At 38.7% G+C, this 23,188-nt stretch overlaps 1 protein-coding gene across 1 annotated transcript; it reads left to right on the forward strand.

Annotated features, from left to right (window-relative positions):
- Window positions 1-97: 97 nt before the first annotated feature.
- Window positions 98-17,410, forward strand: eftud2 (elongation factor Tu GTP binding domain containing 2). The gene is made up of 28 exons (XM_028455623.1): window positions 98-249; window positions 2,430-2,545; window positions 2,640-2,802; window positions 3,030-3,108; window positions 3,238-3,313; window positions 3,721-3,786; window positions 3,869-3,904; window positions 4,006-4,096; window positions 4,719-4,801; window positions 4,894-5,060; window positions 5,421-5,545; window positions 5,616-5,679; window positions 5,753-5,843; window positions 5,959-6,094; window positions 7,779-7,906; window positions 8,127-8,320; window positions 8,399-8,510; window positions 8,601-8,741; window positions 8,886-8,987; window positions 9,160-9,242; window positions 9,375-9,461; window positions 11,215-11,341; window positions 12,322-12,409; window positions 12,513-12,631; window positions 12,900-12,994; window positions 13,104-13,257; window positions 16,831-16,938; window positions 17,125-17,410. Exons 2-28 carry the CDS (start codon window positions 2,441-2,443, stop codon window positions 17,218-17,220), a joined length of 2,916 nt encoding a protein of 971 aa, XP_028311424.1. The 5' UTR covers window positions 98-249; window positions 2,430-2,440; the 3' UTR covers window positions 17,221-17,410.
- The last annotated feature ends 5,778 nt before the right edge of the window (window positions 17,411-23,188 follow it).

Below are 23,188 nucleotides of genomic sequence, written 5' to 3' on the forward strand. Positions count from 1 at the left end.
GATCCACACTTTACATCAACTGATGGCGGTAATGCACCAACTATTATTTGCCAACCGCCATAATAATCCATAGAAGAAGAAGACTGACCAGCAGGTGGCAGCGTCTAGTCAGCTGTAGGAAAAGAAGAAGAAGAAGACCGGAAGTAGTTCATCGTTTGCACGTTGCTAATAGAGCAACTGTACTGCCTTTCTGCTACTTTTATCTGGTTCAAAGTGGATATTTTGTATCTGGAGTGTAGCAGTATAGAGGTATGTGTACGAGCCCACACATATTTACACTTCGGTGCAGTTAAATTATTTTAGCCTCACCGGGCAATAACGTAACTTAAACGTTCATTCATTTTCCCGATAGCTAGCTGCTGCACAAGCTAATAGAGTTAGACTACAGTCAAATAAATGTAATGTATTGGTTCGAATTTGGTTCTTACATTTATTTCAAACCGGTTTTGTGTTGCTGAATTTCTCGTTTAGCTGAACCAAGTCTGTGTATATAAAAGTTAGCTAGTAATGGGTAGTTGAGAACTCGTCAAACGTTGCGGCACATTACCAAACTGTATTGATACTGTGTTCAATACTGACACTTGCTGGATCTTAACCATCATTGCAGGCAAACTATATGAGCGACTCAACTGACATACTGATTCAATGACCTAGTAGGTCTACTATTTATCTTTTCAAAGTCATAGGTGGTATAAAGACATGTGAAAATGTAATATTTTCCTTTCCGCATCTAGGGCTTTTCTGGCTCATATCAAATTTCCAGTGGCTTCCTTTTATCAACCGCTCGTAAAAAGTGCGGGAGAACATTCCCACGCAAAGTATGGCATTGATCATCTTGTAGTTGTGCGTATAAACGACTGTAAATTTATGCACAACTTACCATGTGTACACACAAAACCTGGTGGTAGAACAGGGAAACTACAAATAGAACGCACAGTCATAACAAGAGTATACCTGATAAAAAAATAAATAAATATCACAATTTGTAATTTTATTTTTTTGAAAGATCACAATTTTTTTTTTCTACAATTAGATCATTCAGCCTAATATGTAAATTATTTACCAGTAAAAACTAAAAAATCCCTTAACAAGCCACAGTACAACACAACACTGTGTTCCCATATAGGAGAAAAAGCAGCTGTTGCTTATTAAATGTGTCTGTGTGGCATTTTGCATCAGCAAATTTAACCCAGAATTGTCTTTGTGGTCAGATTTTATAGTTGGGGTGTTGAAAAAATCGTTTCGGCAATATGTATTGCAATTCTTGGATCGATTCTAAATGCATCCATATTGATTTTTATTTTTATTTAAGAAAAACAAAACCATATATATATGTATTACCTTTATTAAACCAGGAAAGTCTTTTCCACTGCAGGAGACATTGTAACTGCACAAAGAAATGTGCTGAAACCTGGGCATGTTGACCAGCTTGTGTTTTTTCAATAAAATCTAAAAAGAAAGTACTAACTCTCTGCATTTATTTGTTGTTCTAGGCGTGTACCTCAGTTAAGTTGCACTAAAGTCAAAGTTGGTTTAAAAACCACAGGCAGATTGTATGTACATTTTTTTTTATTTTAAGTTGTTGGCACATGGCATGTTAAAGCCAATGTTTTTAGTGTGAAATATGCCAATAAAATATATTTCATACATAATGTTCTCAAAGGTGTCCACATTTACAGATTAGTTGTTTCTTAAGTCATATATATATGAAAAAATTGCAATAATTGCCTTTTACTTTAATATCGGGATATATCGCATCGTATTGTGACCTATGTATACACACCCCTACTTTATAGAGCTAAAATGATCAAGATTTGTATTGTGTATCACCATTTTGAGAAAAAAATATTGAGATATGAGTTTTGGTCCTTACCTACTTACAAGTAAAATTAACAGTAAACAAAAAGGTTGATACACAAAATTTCATTTCATTTTAGTCACGCACTCCTTTTCTTTTGCTTAATGAAAAATGAGGTAGGACACTCAAGTTAATAAAATATTACTTTAAGCAGTCTTGTGAATCCCTCATTATCCAAAGTTTGGATAGGGGACTTTTGCAAGATAAAACGTTACTGCTTCGTTTACATTAGGCCTGGGTGATATGGACCAAAATTCATATCAATATTTTTCCTACATATGGCGATGACAATATAAACTGAAGTTTTTTCTCAATATAGTTTGAAAAGAAAAAACTGTACTGGGTCAAAGTCACTGTAGAAAAATATCACAAATACCCTTTTATCAATCATCAGCAGCACAATATCAACATATTGTGCCATGTTTGGCCTTTTCCTATATGAGAGATGGAATTTGTGATTAAATTCAGTAGTGTAGCTTCTTTCAGGGCAGTTTTAAGTTTCTAAATGCAGTTGAAGTGTTTCATGTGCTACTTTAATCATCAAAATCCAACAATGTAATCTCATCCTCAGTTCTCAGCAATATGGAGGCGGATTTATATGATGAGTTTGGGAACTACATTGGCCCAGAGCTAGATTCTGATGATGATGATGAAGATCTGGAGCCTGAGGATCAGGATATAGACGAGGTATATCCACAAGTCTTCCTAAATTCCTGTCAGAGTTCTTCTCTAGTTTTTTTTTACGGCTGATCTGTCATTCTTTTGATGTGCGTGTTCGCAGGCCGATGAAGATGATGATGACGAGCCTGCTGATGCAGACGAAGATGTCCCAGGCATGGAGGTTGTCCTGCATGAGGACAAGAAGTACTATCCAACAGCAGAGGAGGTTTATGGATCCGAGGTGGAAACGATTGTCCAGGAGGAAGATACTCAACCTCTCACAGGTCAGAACAGAACAAGGTTTCACAAATTACAGCTGAATGTGGAGAAAAAAGGCATTAAAGGGTGCCCCTACTACTTTGTTTACAACATAAAATGTGTTTCATGTATTACAAATAAACAACTGAACAATTTTATACATGAAAATACAATCCATAGGGTCTAGCTACTGTATCATTTGACCATTTTCTGAAAAACTAACAAACTTCCTCATGTTGTCCATTCGCTCCAGAGCCCATCATCAAGCCTGTCAGACACAGACAGTTCACGCTGATGGAGCAGGAGTTACCCGCTACCGTTTACGACATGGAGTGAGTAACATGCTTTCTAACGTGGATCAGCATCTTAACCCGCAGTTATTAATGTAAAACATGAATGATAATAGCAACAGACTGAGTAGCAGACTCTTAAATATACTTCTGTTTGGTTTCAACCGACAGATTTCTTGCAGACCTGATGGATGGACCAGAGCTGATCCGTAACGTTACTCTTTGTGGTCACCTTCACCATGGCAAGGTCAGACCCTTCCTTCTGGCTCCGCCTCTCTCATCTTTATGTTTCTGTTGCCAAGCAAAGCATGTGATTTATTAGATGAATAATGAAAAAGCAGACTTTAACACATGTTGTAATGGTGGGCGATATATCGAACATACTCAATATATCACGGCTTGTTTCGTGCAAGTTGTATGAAAATCGAGATAATCGATAATATTTGTGTCAATTTCTGCACCAAAGGGTTGACTTTAAAATTTGTACAGAGATTGAGAGGAGAAATTAAATCGAGACATACATTGTAATTTAGCCTAAAAATATCGCGATATTGGTTATAAGCCATATCGTGCAGGCCTATGTTGAAAACATGGTTGCTCTTTAAGAGCATCTGTCCCCGGTAAACATCGAATGAGTGTGTTTTTGTCCTGCAGACCTGCTTCGTGGACTGCTTAATTGAACAGACTCACCCAGAAATCAGGAAGCGAGATGATGTTGACGTGAGTGTATCTTGCAATACATCATTGTTTCTTTTGTGCTACACTTTCAATCTAATAAATAGACCATCCCCCTCCCCCCCAGCTGCGGTACACAGACATCCTTTTTACAGAGCAGGAGGTAGGTGATCTATAAGTGTGGAAATATTTACTGCTGCAACAATTTCTTTCCAAAGCAAAGCAGACCTCTTTAAACTGATGTATTTCTTATGTAAACTTTAGAGAGGAGTTGGCATAAAAAGCACCCCCGTCACAATGGTTCTGCCCGACTCTAGAGGAAAGTCTTACCTCTTCAACATCATGGACACTCCAGGTAAAGTGTTACTTCTGCTTATTTCAGACAGTAGGTCTAGTACTAACACATTTTTCTGTTTCAGAACATAATTATGTTTTTTCTGTCCATTTTCCGCGATCACGAAAATTAGGAGGCCTTATAAAATAGACTATATTCAGTTTTCTACACTTAATATGTGACAAATGTGGTCCATTGTATGACAAATTATATATTTTAAACTTTTAGTTGTCAACTTTTTTTTTTTTTAAAGGTTTCAAATTGTGAGTTTGCTTCATGATGACTGTCATTTGGCTGATGTGCTTTAAAAACAAGTGAAAGTGAATTGCTTTTGATAAATGTAGCTTGTTTGTAGATGGTTGTTTACAGCTGTTTATAAGCTGATATCCTTGCTGTAGCTTTGGTGGTGTTGCTGCTGTTTGCAGATAATTTTTATCCTTCACGTTCTCTTCGTAAATTATGGTATCTAGAGTATATTGATTGAACGCTAGGTAGTTTGTGTGGTCGAACCTACAATATACTCTTCAGAAACCAGAGCAAAAGGTTCATCAGGCTGTTCTTGTGAAATAGGGGCCTGTTTTGTTTGTTTTTTTGGGTTTATTCTTTAAATAACATCATTCTATTTCTCCCTTTCCCTTTAAAGGCCATGTTAATTTCTCTGATGAGGTTACGTCCAGCATTCGAATTTCAGATGGCGTCGTCCTCTTCATCGACGCAGCAGAAGGAGTGAGTCACACTTGGGAAGCGCTCTTTACTGTAAAACAAATGTATCTCCCAACTAGCTTTGTGACCTTAAAGTTAACGTTCTGTTCCTCTAGGTGATGCTGAACACAGAGCGTCTGATTAAACATGCAGTCCAGGAGCGGATGGCTATCACTATCTGCATCAACAAGGTGGATCGACTGATTGTGGAGCTCAAGCTTCCCCCCACTGACGCTTACTATAAACTTCGGCACATTGTGGATGAAGTCAACGGAATGCTCAGGTAATACTAATCACATGGAACATGGGAACACTGAGTGGGGGCTGCATTTGTTATGTTACAGGTGTGTAGATCTTCCTGAACCCCTGCGTTAAGTTCTACATTTAGATTTCTATGATATGATCTCACAAAATGTGTAAGTGATGACAGATCCTGATCATTCAAGATATTTTTCCACTTTAGTTGTTTTCTCGGCTTGATGCACGCCAATAATTTATCCTGTCTTTTCCACAATCACAGGAATTGTCTTTTGACATGTTTTTTTTTTATTTATTTGAAGCTACTCACTGCACCAGTTAGTGTTAAATAAGTTGTTGCCCACTGAAACATATTGGCTGATGCAGTTGATTGTTTTGTGTGCAGCACATACTCAACAGATGAGAACATGGTGGTGTCGCCTCTCCTTGGAAATGTGTGCTTCGCCAGCTCTCAGTACAGCATCTGTTTTACTTTGGGTTCCTTTGCAAAGATCTACTCGGACACTTACGGTGAAATGATGAATGACATTGCATGTAATTTTTATGATTTGAAATTAATAAACCTACTTTATTTCCCTAGGTGACATCAACTACAACGAGTTTGCAAAGAGGCTTTGGGGAGACATTTACTTCAACCCCAAAACGTGAGTGACTATTTAATAAACCATCCACTCTGGTACTCCTTCTCATTCTATGGTCATGCTTTTGTTTTTTCAGGCGCAAGTTCACAAAGAAAGCTCCCAGCAGTAACTCCCAGCGCAGCTTTGTGGAATTTATCCTGGAGCCTCTTTACAAGATCCTCTCACAGGTCAGGCATTTTGAAAGTTTCTTTTTAAATGAGCAGTCGGCTGGCTCGATTCCCTCAGCCTTCGTTAGTCTCAGTGTGTAATCCTGACCAGAATCCTCTTTATGTGTATATGAAGGTGGTTGGGGATGTAGACACGTCCCTCCCTAGGGTTTTGGATGAGCTGGGGATCCACCTGACTAAAGAGGAGCTGAAGCTTAACATCAGACCTCTCCTGAGGCTCGTGTCGAACCGCTTTTTTGGAGATTTCACCGGTATGGACACAGTGTTTAAGCTATTTTTCTTTGCACTTCTATATATACTGACATCACCTACAATACCTCTGTTAATTATGGGGATGTTGCCAACAGACTATTTTCCTTGCCGACTACACTGATGTTTCTCATCAACAAGTCGACTAGTCTATTACACAAGGTTTTTCTAAAACAGTTTTAAAAAAAATAATGTTTTTAAGTATTGTTTGCATCCAATATTCAACTGAAAACATCCTCTGCAAAATTAGTTATTGCGAGGAGAGTTTTTCCGTTGTCTTGTTGCCAACAGTGAGTTAGAAGAAGACGAAGGGAATTGGCCTCACAAAGTGTTTATTTTCTGACGGTTAATAGCAGATCATAACACACTGAGTCTCGTCCAGCCGAGAGAAGAGACTGAACCTCTTTGTCTATTTGCGTCTTATTAACAAATCCTTGGACAGCATGTTCCCAGGTCATTGGTTTTCAGACTGAAACATATTTGACATTCGCACCTGTATAAGCATCTTATTGGCTGGTAATCAGATATCATCCAAACTTCTTGGTACAGATATTCTGTCTACTCAGCACTAGTCCAAGTGCACAGAGCTGTCAATGGTTGTTCAGGTAGTCATACAATACAGATCTTATAATAATGTTACAGATGTATGTCAGACAGATGTTATTACATTGATGTTGGTTATTTAATCCATTCATTCATGTTTAACGGCACATTTAGTTTTGTCCGACCTGGTCAGATACCTCATACGGTATCTGTCCAGGAGAGCAGAGTTGGTAGTTTCCCTCTTTGGTTCTCCTCAGGGTTCAAAGCTGAATGTTGCTCCTCTGAGTATTTATCTTCTCGGTTAAAACACATCACAATCCAGTTAGACAGCATGAGCCTTAATTTTCTAGAATTCCTTAACACTTATTAGTTTGATTTTTAGTTTGTTGTGCAAACTGAGACAGACGAGCTGCTGAACTCTGCTAAACGTTCATGTATTTCCTCAGTGATGAATCAAAGGAATCAAATCAAACTGAAAAAAGATTTCTTCAGTTTAAAGCTTACAAATATTTGGATAATAAACAGTCCACGGGCAGAAGCAATATTATTTGTTAGTAAATTATGTGATCAACAATCACATTAAACTATGCCAACAATACAAAAGGTACGCACACACCTCACACCTCTTTAGTAAGTTGATAAATCGTACATCATTACACAGTTCCCAAACAAAGATGGGACACTAACATTTGCTTGCAGGAGCTGCACCATCTTTGCTAACAATGCCTCTTCAGCCCGTGTGCAAATGTCCAGCTGCTGTTTAATGTGGTTCTGCTTTGACCCAGTTGAATTATAGCCTGAAAGTTTTGTCTTACGCTGTTTGCATTAAACTGTCACTTTGTAGCGGATTGTAACCTTTCATAGCACGTACGTGTGAGCGCTCATCAGCACGGCAGGTTTAAATGCACTGCAGTTTGTGCATTTACCACCAGAACATTGATCATTCAAAAATATTCTTGCTGTGGCTGTGTGTATAAAAAAACATCCTGCTGATACATTATCACGTTACTTAAAAACAAACGATTAAACAACTAGTTTCTTGGCAGTCGACTAGGGATGCCACCCACATTCCTAGTTAAATAGGTTTGCATTTTGAAGAGAAACCTTTCTTATTAGTCTGATTTTTTTTTTTTTTCAATGCAGGTTTCGTGGACATGTGTGTGCAACACATTCCCTCACCACAAGAAGGTGCCAAGATAAAAATCGAGCACACCTATGTGGGTGGTTTGGACTCTGACTTGGGGGAGGCCATGGCAGAGTGTGATCCTGAAGTGAGTGCCATTTAAATATTTAGAGTTCTTTTTAATATGGCGCGCAAGTGACCAGGTTAAAGCTGCAGTCCTCAGAAGGTGTTATTTTCCTCCATCTGTACAAGCCAACCAAAAAAGTTCTTTCATCTGCATGATAAACAGTGCTTTCAGTGTCTTTTTCTGTCCAAAGGTAAATTGTTTGTTCCTGTTATTTTTCTCTGCTTCACTCTCTCTCTCTCAGGGTCCTTTGATGTGTCACACTACTAAGATGTACAGCACAGAGGATGGCGTTCAGTTCCACGCATTTGGCCGAGTGCTGAGTGGGACCATTCAGGCTGGGCAGCCGGTAAAGGTTTTAGGAGAGAACTACACACTGGAAGATGAGGAAGACTCCCAGGTCTGCACTGTGGGTCGGCTCTGGATTTCAGTGGCCAGGTATGCTTAGAACCTGAATTCTGCCCAGTCAGAAAACCAAGCTTTTTGCTGAAGTTGTAATTACTTCTCTTCTCTCAGATATCAGATTGAAGTGAATAGAGTCCCTGCCGGCAACTGGGTTCTAATTGAAGGCTGTGATCAACCAATCGTTAAGACCGCCACGATCACAGAACCAAGAGGGAATGAGGAGGTGAGCGGTTGAAGGAAAACGTACCTTAAATCTGTAAAACAATTTTTAGTTAATTAAAAGTGAGAACGATCATTTATGCTCTGTTATCAGGCGCAGATCTTCCGGCCGCTAAAGTTTAACACAGCTTCGGTGATCAAGATCGCAGTAGAGCCGGTAAACCCGTCAGAACTGCCCAAAATGTTGGATGGGCTCAGAAAAGTCAACAAGAGCTACCCCTCTCTTACTACAAAGGTAAGGCCCGACATAGGCAGTGAATGGTTACCCAGAGACATGGTGAAGCATTTCAAAAGTTAAATAACTGTAAAGTTTTTATTTACAGCAGACTGATTGGAGGAATTATCAGGCCCCGTTAATGACTTTGTGTTCGTTTGTTAGGTGGAGGAGTCCGGAGAGCATGTCATCCTCGGGACAGGGGAGCTTTATCTGGACTGTGTCATGCACGACCTAAGGAAGATGTACTCTGAGATAGACATCAAGGTCTGCTCCCTCTTTTACACTCTTGTTAGAATACTCTAATACAACAGGTCTTTGACATTATCTTTTTTTAAAGTAAAATAATTGTAAAATTGGACAATTGTGCAGTTTTAGTTAAAAATGTAGGATGACAAACGGGAAAATAATGTCTGTCCTGATTTGTCGCCCTCTGCAGGTGGCCGACCCTGTTGTGACTTTCTGTGAAACGGTTGTGGAAACGTCATCACTCAAATGCTTTGCCGAAACGCCCAACAAAAAGTGTGTAATCTGCCCAAGCCAACAATACGGTTTCTTCAAACTCTGCGTTGAACTTTATTTAGTTATATTTTCGGCTTGTTGTGAAGTTTGCACTGACACTGCAGGTATTGACGGCTGTGTTGTATTTTACAGGAACAAGATCACCATGATCGCTGAACCACTGGAGAAGGGGCTGGCTGAGGACATCGAGAACGAAGTGGTGCAGATCACTTGGAACAGGTACCATGTGGAGCAGCAAAAATCAGCTGATAGCTCCCAGAATCCCTTAAACCTACATTTTTGGATAAACGGTAGATTCTTAATTTGAAGAAACAAAACTATTTTGAACTTGGCATTTGTTAGTTATATCTGCCACACAATGCATATAGAAAAGTTTGCTTTCGAGATTTAGTACTTAGAATTTAGTAGTTTTTACCAGTGGGAAATGTTCTCTAGTGAGCGAACATCAAGATGAATCAGAATCAGAGGCCTAAGAAATATTGCCGATGAAATGAAGAAACACTAAATTGAAAAAAAGAAAACATACATCAATAAGTAAGACTTTATTAAATTAGGATTAAATACAAGTCCACACATTACAGTAAAGAAATAAATAATACAGATATACAAATATAATACAGATATATAGAAGATTTAAGAACAAGTAACAGAATAACAAATTAACTTATCTGCAGTAGAAAGAAAATCATGCCAGCAACACTACTGTATATGAGGAAAAACCTCATCCATTCTTTTAAGAATAAAAACGTTTTTTTTTTCCCAACTTCTAACTTTCTAACTTATTGTTTGATTTGTTATTTTGTTCCTTTTTGTGTAGTGATCACAAGGTTAATGTGATCATTGATCATAATGTTACTAGTGCATGTAGGACAGTTATTGTCTAAATATTTGGTCTTCAGTGCTTTAAACTAATAACTTGGAAATGCCACACATTGTTCTTTCAATGTGATTTACTTTCTTTGATTCATCACTGATTATATACCTTGATGTTAAGCAGTCTTCAGTTGCTAGTCAGTCTACATACAATAGTGTGATGGTTAAGGGAGCAGGCTTGTAATCGGAGGGTCACTGGTTCAAATCCAACACAGTACGTGGCCATACCAGCCTCTCATTGCCCGATCCCGTTAGATCTCGGAAGCCTGGTTAGTAGTTGGATGGGAGACGACTGAGAATTCCAGGTGCCACAGTGGGGTGGCAGTCACCCCAGTGATATCTGTCATTGTGTTCTTGACATGTCACCCACATTGCCTAGTATGAATGTAGTGTACGAGTGTTGGTGGTGGTCGGAGGGGCCGATGGCGCACTTTGGTAGACTTTCTTCCGTCAGTCTGCCCCAGGGCAGCTGTGGCTACAATAGTAGCTTACCACCACTAAGTGTGGAGCGAAAGAATAATTCCTTAATTCTGTAAAGCGACTGAGTGTCCAAAAAAGCGCTAAATATAATTAATGCATTATTATTATGTCATCACTATTGGATGTTTAGCGAGTCTTAATCCTAACTGCTTGTCTTCTATGTCGCTTTCGATAAAAAGCATCTCCTTAATTAAATTGTAAATTGTAATGTTTTGCTCTTGTAGATTATTTCTTTTGTCCTTAAAGGAAATTGTAAAACCTTGTGTAATAGACTAGTCGACAAGGAAACATCATTGCAGTCAACAAGGAAAATAGCCAGTTAGCAACATCCCTAGTAGTCTTGTGTTAAAGGGGCCTTCAGGGCAAAACTCCTGCCTCCTTATATTGACGAGCTTACTTAAGTTAATTGGATAAAAGCCTGCATGAGTTTCCCTGAGGCTTTGACATGATGGTGGTGCCCTGATGTGTGTTGGGCTCCAGTGAGGTTCATCTGTGAGTCCATCTGGGCCCAGTAGTGCCATAGGAGTGACACCTTTCACACTAGATTACTAAACCTCTGCTTTGCTCTTCCAACCAACCTGTCTTCCTAATTCTCTCCCTGACTATTTGCTCCTCACAGGAAGAAACTGGGAGAGTTTTTCCAGACCAAGTACGACTGGGATCTGCTGGCTGCCAGGTCCATCTGGGCTTTTGGGCCCGACACCACAGGACCAAACATTCTGGTTGACGATACGCTGCCTTCTGAGGTAAGTTTTTACTTCATTGAATTTGTGTACACTACAAGGCACCTCTTAATCTCTCCCATTAAAGCAGTGTGTGTAAGCATAATTCTAATAATCTCTTGTCTTCAAAAGCGTCCAACTTTTTAAAAGTATTGACATGGCAAATGACTGTAAATTGCTCCATCCACTCCACTGCAGTAAAATATGTTGGTGTTTGTGTAAAATAATGAATTTTAACAAAAATAAATATTGCTTAAAGAAATTCCTTGCTGCCCTGATCCATTACAGACTTGCGTATATTGCCTTTTAAACTGTAGGCTTCCAATAAACTGAAAGGAGTTATTTATTAAAATGGTAAATCTTACTGATCGATCTAACCTTTAGCCCAATTCAAAATGATTATATGTGTATACAAATATATATATATACAGTATTTTTTTTTTGGAAGCTAATTTAACAAACCTGGATTTTGGTGTTTCCAAAGGGAGCTTTTGAAATAGTTGTAGGGTTATTATCCAATCTAGATCATATTTTCACTGGTTCAGGTTAGATGTCTCCCGATCCGATATCAGCCAGAAAACGGATATATCGGATTTTATCGAACTGCATCTAAAATCAGCATATAAGCTCGCCGATAAAATGTTCCGCTCCAGCACTTCTATCCATAGGTGACTGTGGTTCACACTCAAACACACCTACTGTTGCTAAGTATTGTTTTCTGTTTGAGTAACATCACTTGATCAAGCTTTTTCTAACATTCCACACTACAGAATAAGTAATAAAAGTACATATGATTTGTGCTGATATCATATCGGATCAATATCGGTATCGGCTGATACGCAAGGCTGCAATATCGGTATCATGTTGGAAGTGAAAAAGTTGTATCGGGACATCCCTAGTTCAGGTTGCTTCTCATTCCCATAATAAATATTAGAAGAATAAATTGGAATTTAAAAGGGAGACTACACTTTGCATTCCTACAATAATAATGTGTTTGTCGGTAGGTGGATAAGACTCTCCTGGGTTCAGTCAAAGACGGCATCGTCCAAGGTTTCCAGTGGGGGACGAGGGAAGGACCGCTTTGTGATGAACGTAAGTTTTTACTCTGACCATAAATACAAGGAGTTTATTTTTCATTGAGGTGCTTATTTCTCTGTGCTGCAGCCTGTAGTTACATGTTTCTATGCTTCCACAGCCATCAGGAACGTAAAGTTTAAAATCCTAGATGCCGTCATAGCTCAGGAGCCTCTCCACAGAGGAGGTGGTCAGGTCATCCCAACGGCCAGAAGAGTCGTGTACTCTGCTTTCCTCATGGTGAGATCATTGGCTACTTTCCTCTTCTCCTCTTCAGCTTAACTCTTTTTCCCCCTCTGGTCTTTCTTTGATGTTCCATTACCTTGATTATGGTTACGGATTCTGCTTACCTCTGGTCTTTTTAAACAATTGTGTTCCTCTGTCAGACTTTGTTTCTTTTGGCTCATTGGCTTTGACTATAAATCTTTGTGTGCAGTTCATTTTATTGCCACATTGTTTCTACGTACTTTTGTCCTCAGTCTGATGCAGACTTTCTTTTACGCCCCAGGCCACTCCAAGGTTGATGGAGCCGTATTACTTTGTGGAGGTTCAGGCCCCAGCAGATTGTGTGTCTGCGGTTTACACTGTGCTGGCCCGAAGACGGTTTGTCTGCTCTGCCAAAACTATTATTTGAATAATGTTAATACATTTGGCACGAAAGACTCGTGGTTATTTTTCCTGTCATTAATTAGATATATTTGCTTTGTTTCAGAGGCCACGTCACCCAGGATGCGCCTATACCAGGCTCTCCTCTCTACACCATCAAAGCCTTCATCCCGGCCATCGACTCTTTTGGCTTTGAGACTGACCTTCGCACACATACACAGGGTCAGGCCTTCGCTCTGTCCGTCTTTCATCACTGGCAGGTAAACAACCCTAAAACATTACCCAGACTACTATCTGCTACTTTGATCGGTAATCTTTTTAGATCCAGCTCTGAAATCCTAATGTGAATGTTAAGAGGTTAGATAATAATTAATTTAGCTAATGTTTACAACAAAAAAGAAAATAGTTGATAACTGAAACTGAGCCCAGACTTAATTAAGTAATTTATAATCCATGCTATTAATCAGCGATTTTAACCACTGTCTCTCTGACCATTAGATGTCGTCAGGTGTGCTCTGTAACCCGGCCAATGATATCTTGTCTGTCTAATGATGTTATTGCAAGTTGTTTTTTTTTTGTTTTTTTTTTTTACTGTAGTCTGTCACTTTAACAATTGCAGATAGTGTTTAAATAATCCACCATGTCACGTATCAGGAGGTATAGCTTAATTAGATAGGATGGTAGTAAGGTTTGCAGTGGCTCCAAATAGCCTGAAAGACTCTATACACATTATACAAAGCACATGCACATTCAGCATGTGCACCCTGTGAACTAGCACATATATGCACTGTAATTAGGGTGTGCACATATTTGCACACTTTATGATTAAACGTTAGGATCAGCATCGTCTATACATGTGCACATACTGCAGATCAGCAATTAATGTGGCCACATTAATTGCTGTTGTATTTATTTTGGATGTTCTTGACATTCTCATTATAATGGTAATAAATACTCATGAGAAATAAAGGCTTATTGCATTTGAAAGAGTCGACTTGCATTATCAATAACAATTCACTGGCATTTATGCCTAACAACATCTGTGCGAACCGCAAAAATAATTTAGTCGTATATTGACGTTTCTAGGCCGACACAGATGACATCCCATGATATAGCTGTTCTTTTTCCTTGTCTGTAAGGTGAACATGGAGTGAATGTAAGGCCAGAGGTTCTCTGCCTCGGCTGTGGGGATTTTGTGTGCGGTCATGTGACTTCCTGGCTCTGTTTCATTGTTAAAATGTCAGGCTCATGTGACGGCGCCCAAGCCAGAAGTTAAACCAGAATAAAAAGGGTTGTGCCAGCAGTGATGGATAAGAATAAAAGAAATGAGCAGTATATAACTCAATATAACTGAGGAAAAGGAGCATTTCTTCTTTAAATGCAACACACGTTTACTCTGACACGTACAATTTATCCAAAAAGTTACTTCAGTAAATGTAATGGAGTAAATGTAGTTCGTTACTACAAACCTCTGGTGATATGCCACTAGGCTCATATTTAAATGCCATATGCCATCCCTCCCCTGAGTCAAGTCTGACTTAATTTTTAAGGGTTTGATCCTTCTCACTTTTTGTCCCCTGAGGTGAAATGTTCTCCACAAAGTGAGAGATGAATTATTTATTTCCATGCTTGTCTAAACACACGGCGAGAGATGTATTACAAGAAGCCTGAGTGATCCTTTGGGGATATGAAAAATAAATGAGCCCCATTCAAGGAGGTGTTTCTTCAGCATTTCATTTAGTGTACAAAGCTTTCTTACTGAACAGTGCTTTCATGCATGGTTTATTTTTTTAAAACTGGTTTGGAATAGGATGCTCTTTATATTTCCCTTGGGAGATTCTCTAAACCTGTTCTGTTAACACTCGCTGTAATAAATCAAACGGTTTTGTCCCTGTGTCATCCAAAGCACTCATGTATTTCCTTGTCCCACCTGATGTTGGTAATAAATTATCTTTTCTTAGATGACTCTGATTGAAATATAATTTAAGCCACTGTGAACCCTCTGCTGATTGCCCTTTTAAAGCTCTACTCTAAAGTCTGTATCTGATATCATCAGGTCTTAAAAAACCTTCTCCTCGTCTCTGTGCCCTGTCTTTTTCGAGCCCATTGGGTCGTGTTGTGAGATGGTAAGAAATGAGAAGCTTCTCTGAATCGTTTGTTCCATTAATCTCAAGAGGCTGACTCGTGCACCATCGTTAGATTGATCATGTTAGACCAGCGTCTACCTGTCAGCAGCTCAGTGTGTCGTTTGTATCTCACATCCATTTGTTGATTGCCATCACTTACTGCAAGTATGTTTTTATTCCCTTTGCTCTCATTTTATTTTCCTCTGGGACTAAGAAAGTCTTTCTTTCCCTGCATCTCAACCAGGGGTGTAATCATTTGCTTTGCCAATTTGATCAATGGATGAGGATGGTTAATTTAAGTGATTTGGAATCGTTTCAGTAACTTTTTAACCAAAATAATAATTCAACCAGTATGACAGAAATAAATACGTGGGTACTGGACAGTGCAGGTGAGCTTTCCTCGATTCCTGTTTCTTGTAAGGGAATTATCTATAAATGTATTATGGACTGAAACGAATAAGTAAACAACATTAAATGGCAAATGTATTCACATTTTTAAGTACATAAGAGATGTGGCACCCTTCATTTGAGATCCAATTAAATCTGCCCCATAATGTTAGTACCCTGAAAAAGACCCCAATGGACTTAATCACAGACTTTAGGAGTGTTCCACTTCCCCTCTAAGTGATGGGTGTTTATTGTGTGGTATAATGTAGATTGTGTGCATCGCTCTCTGTGTGAAATTGCTACCTCAGTTCTGTTTTTGCAGAGTTCAGACTGGTTATGGTCTCTCCCTCATTGTGCCTTTGATGCTCTGCTTACCTGTCTGTGTATGTTTAATATTGATGCTTAATTTGTAGGGATGTAAAGATTAATCATGAGGCAGTTAAAAATCGATTCAAAGGTGTCACGTTTCACATCGATACTCGAATTGCAGTACTAAAATTTTTTTATTTAAATTTTTTTTACAACAGAGGGTGCTATCTATTTAGAATTTGAAATTCAGGACTCACCACCATGTTTTAAATCAGAAGTGTGGAAGCATTTTGGCTTCACCAAGACACAATAAAAGAAGTGAGAAAGAAAGAACGTGTGAAATACAAGGTAAGAGGGGCTCAGAGAGGAAAGGGATAAACAAGAGAGAGAGAATGAAAGACATCGTTTGTTTATTTATATTATTTCTTTGATATGGGATTTGTTTTAAAGTCCAATTGTTCACACACAAAATACATTTTTAGTTGCACTTTTAAAAAGAAAAGGAGCTATTATGCAGTTTTGCATAGTTTACTGTAGAGCCAGAATTGAAATGAATAGGTTTCTTTTTCATTTGTACTATTTCTTTATTTCTTTTTAAATTGCATTGTTTTGCATAGTTGATCAACGGATTCTTTTGACAATGAAAGATATAAGACAATAGTACAGTATTTTTATTTTTGAATAAAAAAATTACATTTTTCAGTCATTTGTCGTGAGAGAATCGTATCGTGGAACGAATCGTATCAGGAGTAGAGTGAATTAATTAATTATTAAAAAGCCCAGCAGGCTCTACTTGGCCCATATACCGTAGTTTACCCATGCCAGGGTTAGGGTCATTCATGGTTAAATGAGGGCATAGAAAAGATTTGTTTTATTCCTAATTCTAAATGTCTCATCTTACACTTTCCTGGTGACGATTTTTTACTTTTTGTCATTAGTCTCTTAATTTCAAAACATACTTAAAACTTTTGGGTTAATAAATGTTCTTGGACTCATTGTTTTCCCTCACAGATTGTTCCTGGTGACCCTCTGGACAAAAGCATCGTGATCAGACCACTGGAGCCACAGCCTGCGCCCCACCTAGCCAGAGAGTTCATGATAAAAACCCGAAGACGCAAGGTGAGCCTTCTCTTCCCTCATTAACATTTTGCACGTATTACAGGCCTGTGAATATTATCACGTTGACTTTTTACATTAATTTTTCCACATTCATGTGTTTAGAACTTCGTTGGAAAAAGTAATACATCTTGTCATCGTTTCACAGCACTCATTTTAACAATGACTAAATATGTTGTTCTTCCAAAGGGTCTCAGTGAAGACGTGAGCATCAGCAAGTTCTTCGATGACCCCATGTTGTTGGAGCTGGCAAAGCAAGACGTGGTTCTCAACTATCCCATGTGAGACGCTACAACCGCTGCAGCCTGAAACTTCACCAACAGCAGAATACAAGATGCTCTCAGCAGCTGCTTCTACTCAAAGATTGTGAAGCTTAGCACTCTCTTGGCTGCATGTCCTGTGTTTTTGTATTTTACGTTTTTATATGTAAAATTGTTCAGTGTTTTTGTAGAATAAAAAAAAAATACACATTGGATGTTGGATTGATTGTGTCTGTTTTAAACTGTATCTCAGATGCTCAGATGTCCATGCTCTATAATCAGCAACACTTGTGTCCGTCACAATGTCTCTGATTAGAACTTGACACAGTTCTGTGGATTAGGATGAGTGTGATGAGTCGGAGACAAGTGTGTGTGTAACTGATGGATGATTGGAAGTAGAGAGGAAACTATGGCTGGGTTTACATGGTCGATGAAAGAATAGGAAGAACTGATTAAATGCACTGAGAGACGATAAAACCCCTAAATGCCACTTTATGAGAATCCTAATGTCAGCACATTGTTTCGTAGTAACTGGTGACCATACCTCCTCCAATCATTTAAAATACTCAACTATATTTTCCTCTTTTTTTCACCTGAACCTTTGCTCCACAGACATCTCAGCCACATTGTATAACTCTTCCTCGTACACTCCAGAGACATAAGCACCTCTTAACTGCATTTAACCTTTTTAATTACCTACATTTCAAGATCACTGCGAACGACTTGTGTTTTACTGCCACAAGTCGTCTCAAATGACATATTTCCATGTATTTGTCATCCAATCAATTCTCATTATTAAATAAAGTTCCAATCGACAAATTAATGTTTATCCTTTCACCTATTAAGCCCGGTTTAAGCTTCTGCATCATAAGATGACACCGTGGTTCATTGAGGTTCTGTGTGGAGTGGAGAATATACTGCTATGTCACCATGTATGTGGTTTCAGAGGTGCATTAAAACAGTACTTGTTTATCTTCCTGTCACAGTAAACAATGTCTTAAGAAGCTTAAAATGCGATTTCTTTTGCTATAAACACTTGCCAATCATTGCTTTCTACACGTTGTCTTAAACATCAGAACAATGGTTTCAAAATAAGAGGTGCTTTATTTTTAAATATAAACATGCAAACAGAAAATGTAAAAATGTACTACGTTCTTAGATGAAGATGTAGACTTTAAACAACTTAGGTCTATGGGTCTCTGACACCCTCTGTAGTCAACCCAGTCTCACTCCAAAGCGTGGAATAACTACAGATATGTAAATGCCTCTGAAAGCGTAAAATGACCAGGCATCATCTGCTCAGTCTTTTCAATGGGGCATACTTCAGGTCACATGACCCCAAAGTAAGTCTGGCTAAGAAACAGTAAACATGGAAAACAATAATTCAAAACATGTATTTTAAGTTTGTGTATTATGCAAGATATTTCCAACTAGCTTTTTGTAATGGGTCACTCTGTGGTGCATTCGTGAGCATTGCTGCTTCTCAGTGCAGGGATCGTGGGTTCAAGTCCCATTTGTGGCCCCCCACTTGTCTCTGTCGAGCCTTGTGATAGACTAGTATCGTATCCAGGGGGGTTTACACTGCCTTACGTCCTATATCTGCTGGATTATGCTTCTGCATCCCCTGTTAACCTGTAAATGAAAATGCAGGTATAGAAGACGAGCCAAGCTTTTAATAGTTCATTTTCAGAAGATTAAACAAATGTTATAGGACAGGTATTTGTTTACATTTGTAATAATTTTCCTTTGAAAAAGCTTTGATTTTTTTCTGATATATATCACACATTAATAATGCACAAGATTTTCCTTTAGGTGTTGAAGTGAGCCTGTTGCTGTCCAAACAGCTCAGTGCCTCATCACTCAGCACAGACAGTCCCACACACAGTCCCGGGAGTAGCAGAGGTGGAAATTACAAGGAAGCAAGAAGTGGCTCACGCTGCTTTTGACATTTGCTCTGGATATCACTTGTACTCGTGTCCAGTGACTTTTCCATGTTTAAGCAGATGTGCTTGGGCAGCGATGGGGAGGCTGGGGCCTGATTGTTAAGGAGATTTGTGAAACAGGATGCGTGTTACACACCACTTCTGAAGAAGGGGTTAACATGCACATGCTGTTCACCTGTGATGAAAACATCTGCTGTGGACTCATCCCATCACGCCTCTCTTTGCTCTGCCACGAGCAGAGATCGCGTTTGTCCTTGGGCACAGAGGCGGATGGGATTAGTTGGGGTCTGAATGAAAAGGCCTGGAGCTGCGCTGACAATCTGTGGTCTCAGAGCTAAAGATAGATTTCTGGAAGGGGCACCCTGCTCCTGCTCCTGTGACTTAGGCCTTTGGGAGTTTCTGTGCAGCTCCATCTGCTCTAGACCACCTCATGGGTGGTTGCACCCCCCCATCCTAGATGACTAGGTCCTTGATCGTCCCCCCTTTCTGCAGCCACACACACACATCTCTGGCAGTGCTTTATTTCCATGACTCAATTGTCTTGTCCTGCTTAACATCATGAGTCACGGTATTCTTTGCCTCTGGAATTTCAAAGCCAAGACGGAGCATCTTTATAGTCAAAGGGAAAATCCAAATATATGAAAGATTTAGCGAACCAGTAACCAAACCAACATAACTGAGTCAAATTTCAGAGAGATGGGAATGTTTTAAAACTGTTCAAGAATCAGTATATTGATCAGGATCATCTCCAGAATGTAATGAAGTCTTACATGGTGCAAAGTCTATCTTTAGTTACAATTTAATCAAATTCCCTTACGTACTTTTGATGCTGCTGAAGACAATGAATGCTGTTATTGTAATAGGGTACAGTATGAATAATCAACACTAAGTTAGTGTCAAAACAGTAACAATCACCAAAACACAACCAAACAAAGACAAAAAGTTTTTCAATTGTAATGTGCCCCCAATCATTGCATGTTAGTTCCTGGATTAAGTTTTAAACCAAATATTTTATTCTTTCATCATATGTTTTCATGCAGAGCGTATTGTATTTATATTTGATCATATCACATTTGATTACAGTTTTTAAGATTTTTGTCTTGAACACATGCAAAGACTAGATGAAATTTTTGATGCACACAAAAATGCACATTTTTGTGAAATGTGTGAAATTTCAAGGTGGTAATATTGTTTTTCTATCACCGTCCACAATTTCTGGGAACGAGGGAGGAAGATGAAACAAAAACTTCCCACATATATTACATTGAGTATTTACACAGAGAATCATCTGATCCCCCCGTTTCTTTCTTTTCTTTGAGCTCGTGAGATACGAGTAACTGGGAACAAATTCCTTGTGTGACCACCGTACTGGCTCCACCAACATAAAATGTTCTGTTTGGAACTTGACTGTGAACGCGATTTCATCAAGTATTTGTTGAGATGAATGACATCATTTTTGTCAGTTATTGTAAACAGTTTTTAAGAGACAAGCAGCATCACAGGCCTTGACTCCAATGAGTAATTCCTATTTTTAGTAAAAGGGTTTAAAATAGAAACATTGCAGGCTTTCCACCCAAAATACGACATTGCTTTGAACAACTCTGTGATGACCTGCCCTTCTGGCAAGGTCAAACATATAACAAGACACACATAAGAATCCCTCCCACACACACACACACACACACACACACACACACACACACACACACACACACACACACACACACACAGATAGCCATATGACTCTTTGACTCCTGGCCCCCCCAAGGCACATGAAGCACCCAGTGGAACTGAATCATTCCCCAACCACAGAGCAGAAGATACAGAGTTTGGCCTGTTTCTGGTGCAGCTGATGAAGGCTGCACGTGCGTGAGCGCCTGCAGAACCCAGGCACAAGGAGGGCAGATGAGTTCGTGAGGAAAAACCGCTTCCGGGGTAATTAAACTCAAACTACGTGTTTAGCCAAATGTGTTTTTTTTATGTGTGAACCATGTGTGTTCCTTTGCTTCAGGCCCAGACTGAGCAGACTGTGCTCTCACACAGACACAGTGAAGCACCTTCAGATCATCTGAATCCTCGTTTCTCTTCCAACACGATGTCATTTTTACTGCCATCGTAATGGTTCTGAAAGTTTACTAAATGCTACATCTTAGACTAAAACGGCTAATGACTTCCTTATTTTATGATGTATTTATTTGCTCTATAGCAGTGGCTCCCAAACTTTTTTGTCCCGTGAACCCCTTTTACATTTTTGTCAAATCATGTGTACCCCCTCTTCATATCATAAGTACCCTTACCATCATTTCTTATACACAGACTCTCCTAAACCCCTAAATGTATCTCCACCATTGGTTCCCTATTCCAAACAATGAGTGGATTTTTTTTAAAACTTTTATGTGATTACTTCATTAGTAATTAAATATGGTCTCCTATGTAAAATGTTGCTAATTATTCTCTCCTATTCTCAGAAGTGTGATAAAATGCCGTTAACAGCATAAATGAATCATGTTTTAATAAATTACCTGAAAATATAATATTTTGGTTGAGCAATAGTGCTGTTTGTTTTTGGTGAATTTGTTAAAATAAATAAAGAAAAGAAAAGAAAAGGAACTATTGGAACATTTCTAGATAATTTTTTAATTGATAAGTATATATGTCCGAGTACCCAATATGCAATATGCTCCTGTACCCCTGTTTGGGAACCACTGCTCTAGAGTGTGCAGGACTCCATGGTCTGCTGGAGAGGAGGGAGCACAGAGAGAAACAGGATGATAAAAACCTCTCCTTCTCTGGTCTATCCTCTCATCTTGTCTCACATCATATATGGCTTTACATTTGCCTTTTTACATCTTATCTTATACTTTATATTGATTTCTTTTGTTTTTTTCTATCTCGAATTGCGTTCGATATTTCGTCAAATTAGATTAGGATTGTCTTTAGCTATAGCCTATCAAGAGGTTACACCACGTGTCTGTAATTACATTAGTGCTACATTTGGAAACTCAATTCAACCTAAGATAAACATTTTAGGCTGTAGATGGAAATCTAAGAAAACACAAAAGGTTTATTTAAAGAGAACAGGCAGAGAGAGACCACATCCCTTGACTTTCCAACAGGGCTGGGGTCAATGACATACGTAATTGCACAACTGATCATTAATTACAATTATGGAGTGATTATATTTGTAATTGAAAAATATGTTGCTGTTGTCATCATAATTGAATTGTAATTGAGTTCAGATAATTGACTTTAACGCAAACCTGGGGAACCATGTTACAGTTCTGTGCCTTACACATATGTAGTTATTAAATATGTTTCGTATCAAGTTTTTCCGCCACCTGTCAGTTCTCTTGAGGATCATTTTACCATTAAAAAATAATAACTAAAAAAAAATGGAGGAGTATACTGACATAAAAAAGGCTCGGCAACACATACCAAAAAATATTAATACCGATATTTTCATGTAACAGGAAGCCGGACAAGGAAACTTAGAGTTTTTTTAAAAAAATTGGATGATGGATAAAATTTTTTGTGTATTTTACAGCTGATTTAGGAATTTAAAAAAAAAAAAAGGTTTTTAATTTCAGGCTCAGTAATTGTGACTAAATGTAATTGAACATTAGTAATTGAGAACATAATTGAAATTAACTTTCAGGGAGAAAATAATAGTTGTAATTTTAATTGTAAATGGAAAAAATGTCGGTCACCATCACAATAATTGAGTTGTAATTGAACATGGATAATTGAAGACGTAATTGACACAATGTAATTGAACCCCAACCCCAACAAAGAAGGATTGTATAATGGTCACCACATGAGTGAGGCCTACAGTACATATACAGTCCACTGTGCATATTATAGGATTTCTTTTAGCCATGAATCAGAAATCACATACAATCATTTAATGTGAGCTTTGAAAGTCTGATGCTTGTGTTTATCACCCCCACCACTGACAGATGTTTATGGGCCTTCTGGCATGTGTGACCTGTCGGGTGCGCGCATTTCCTTAAGCCGCGTACGCGCAGCTTCCCAGAATCCAGCTGTCACACT

This window comes from Gouania willdenowi, chromosome 8 (assembly GCF_900634775.1).
Source record: "Gouania willdenowi chromosome 8, fGouWil2.1, whole genome shotgun sequence".
NCBI lineage: Eukaryota > Metazoa > Chordata > Actinopteri > Blenniiformes > Gobiesocidae > Gouania > Gouania willdenowi.

Coding starts and splice junctions, on each gene's coding strand:
- eftud2 (XM_028455623.1), top strand. CDS start 2,441: ATGGAGGCGGATTTATATGATGAGTTTGGGAACTACATTGGCCCAGAG. Junction 5,680..5,752: donor ATTTACTTCAACCCCAAAAC/GTGAGTGACTAT, acceptor TTGTTTTTTCAG/GCGCAAGTTCACAAAGAAAG. Junction 13,258..16,830: donor CCGTCTTTCATCACTGGCAG/GTAAACAACCCT, acceptor TTTCCCTCACAG/ATTGTTCCTGGTGACCCTCT.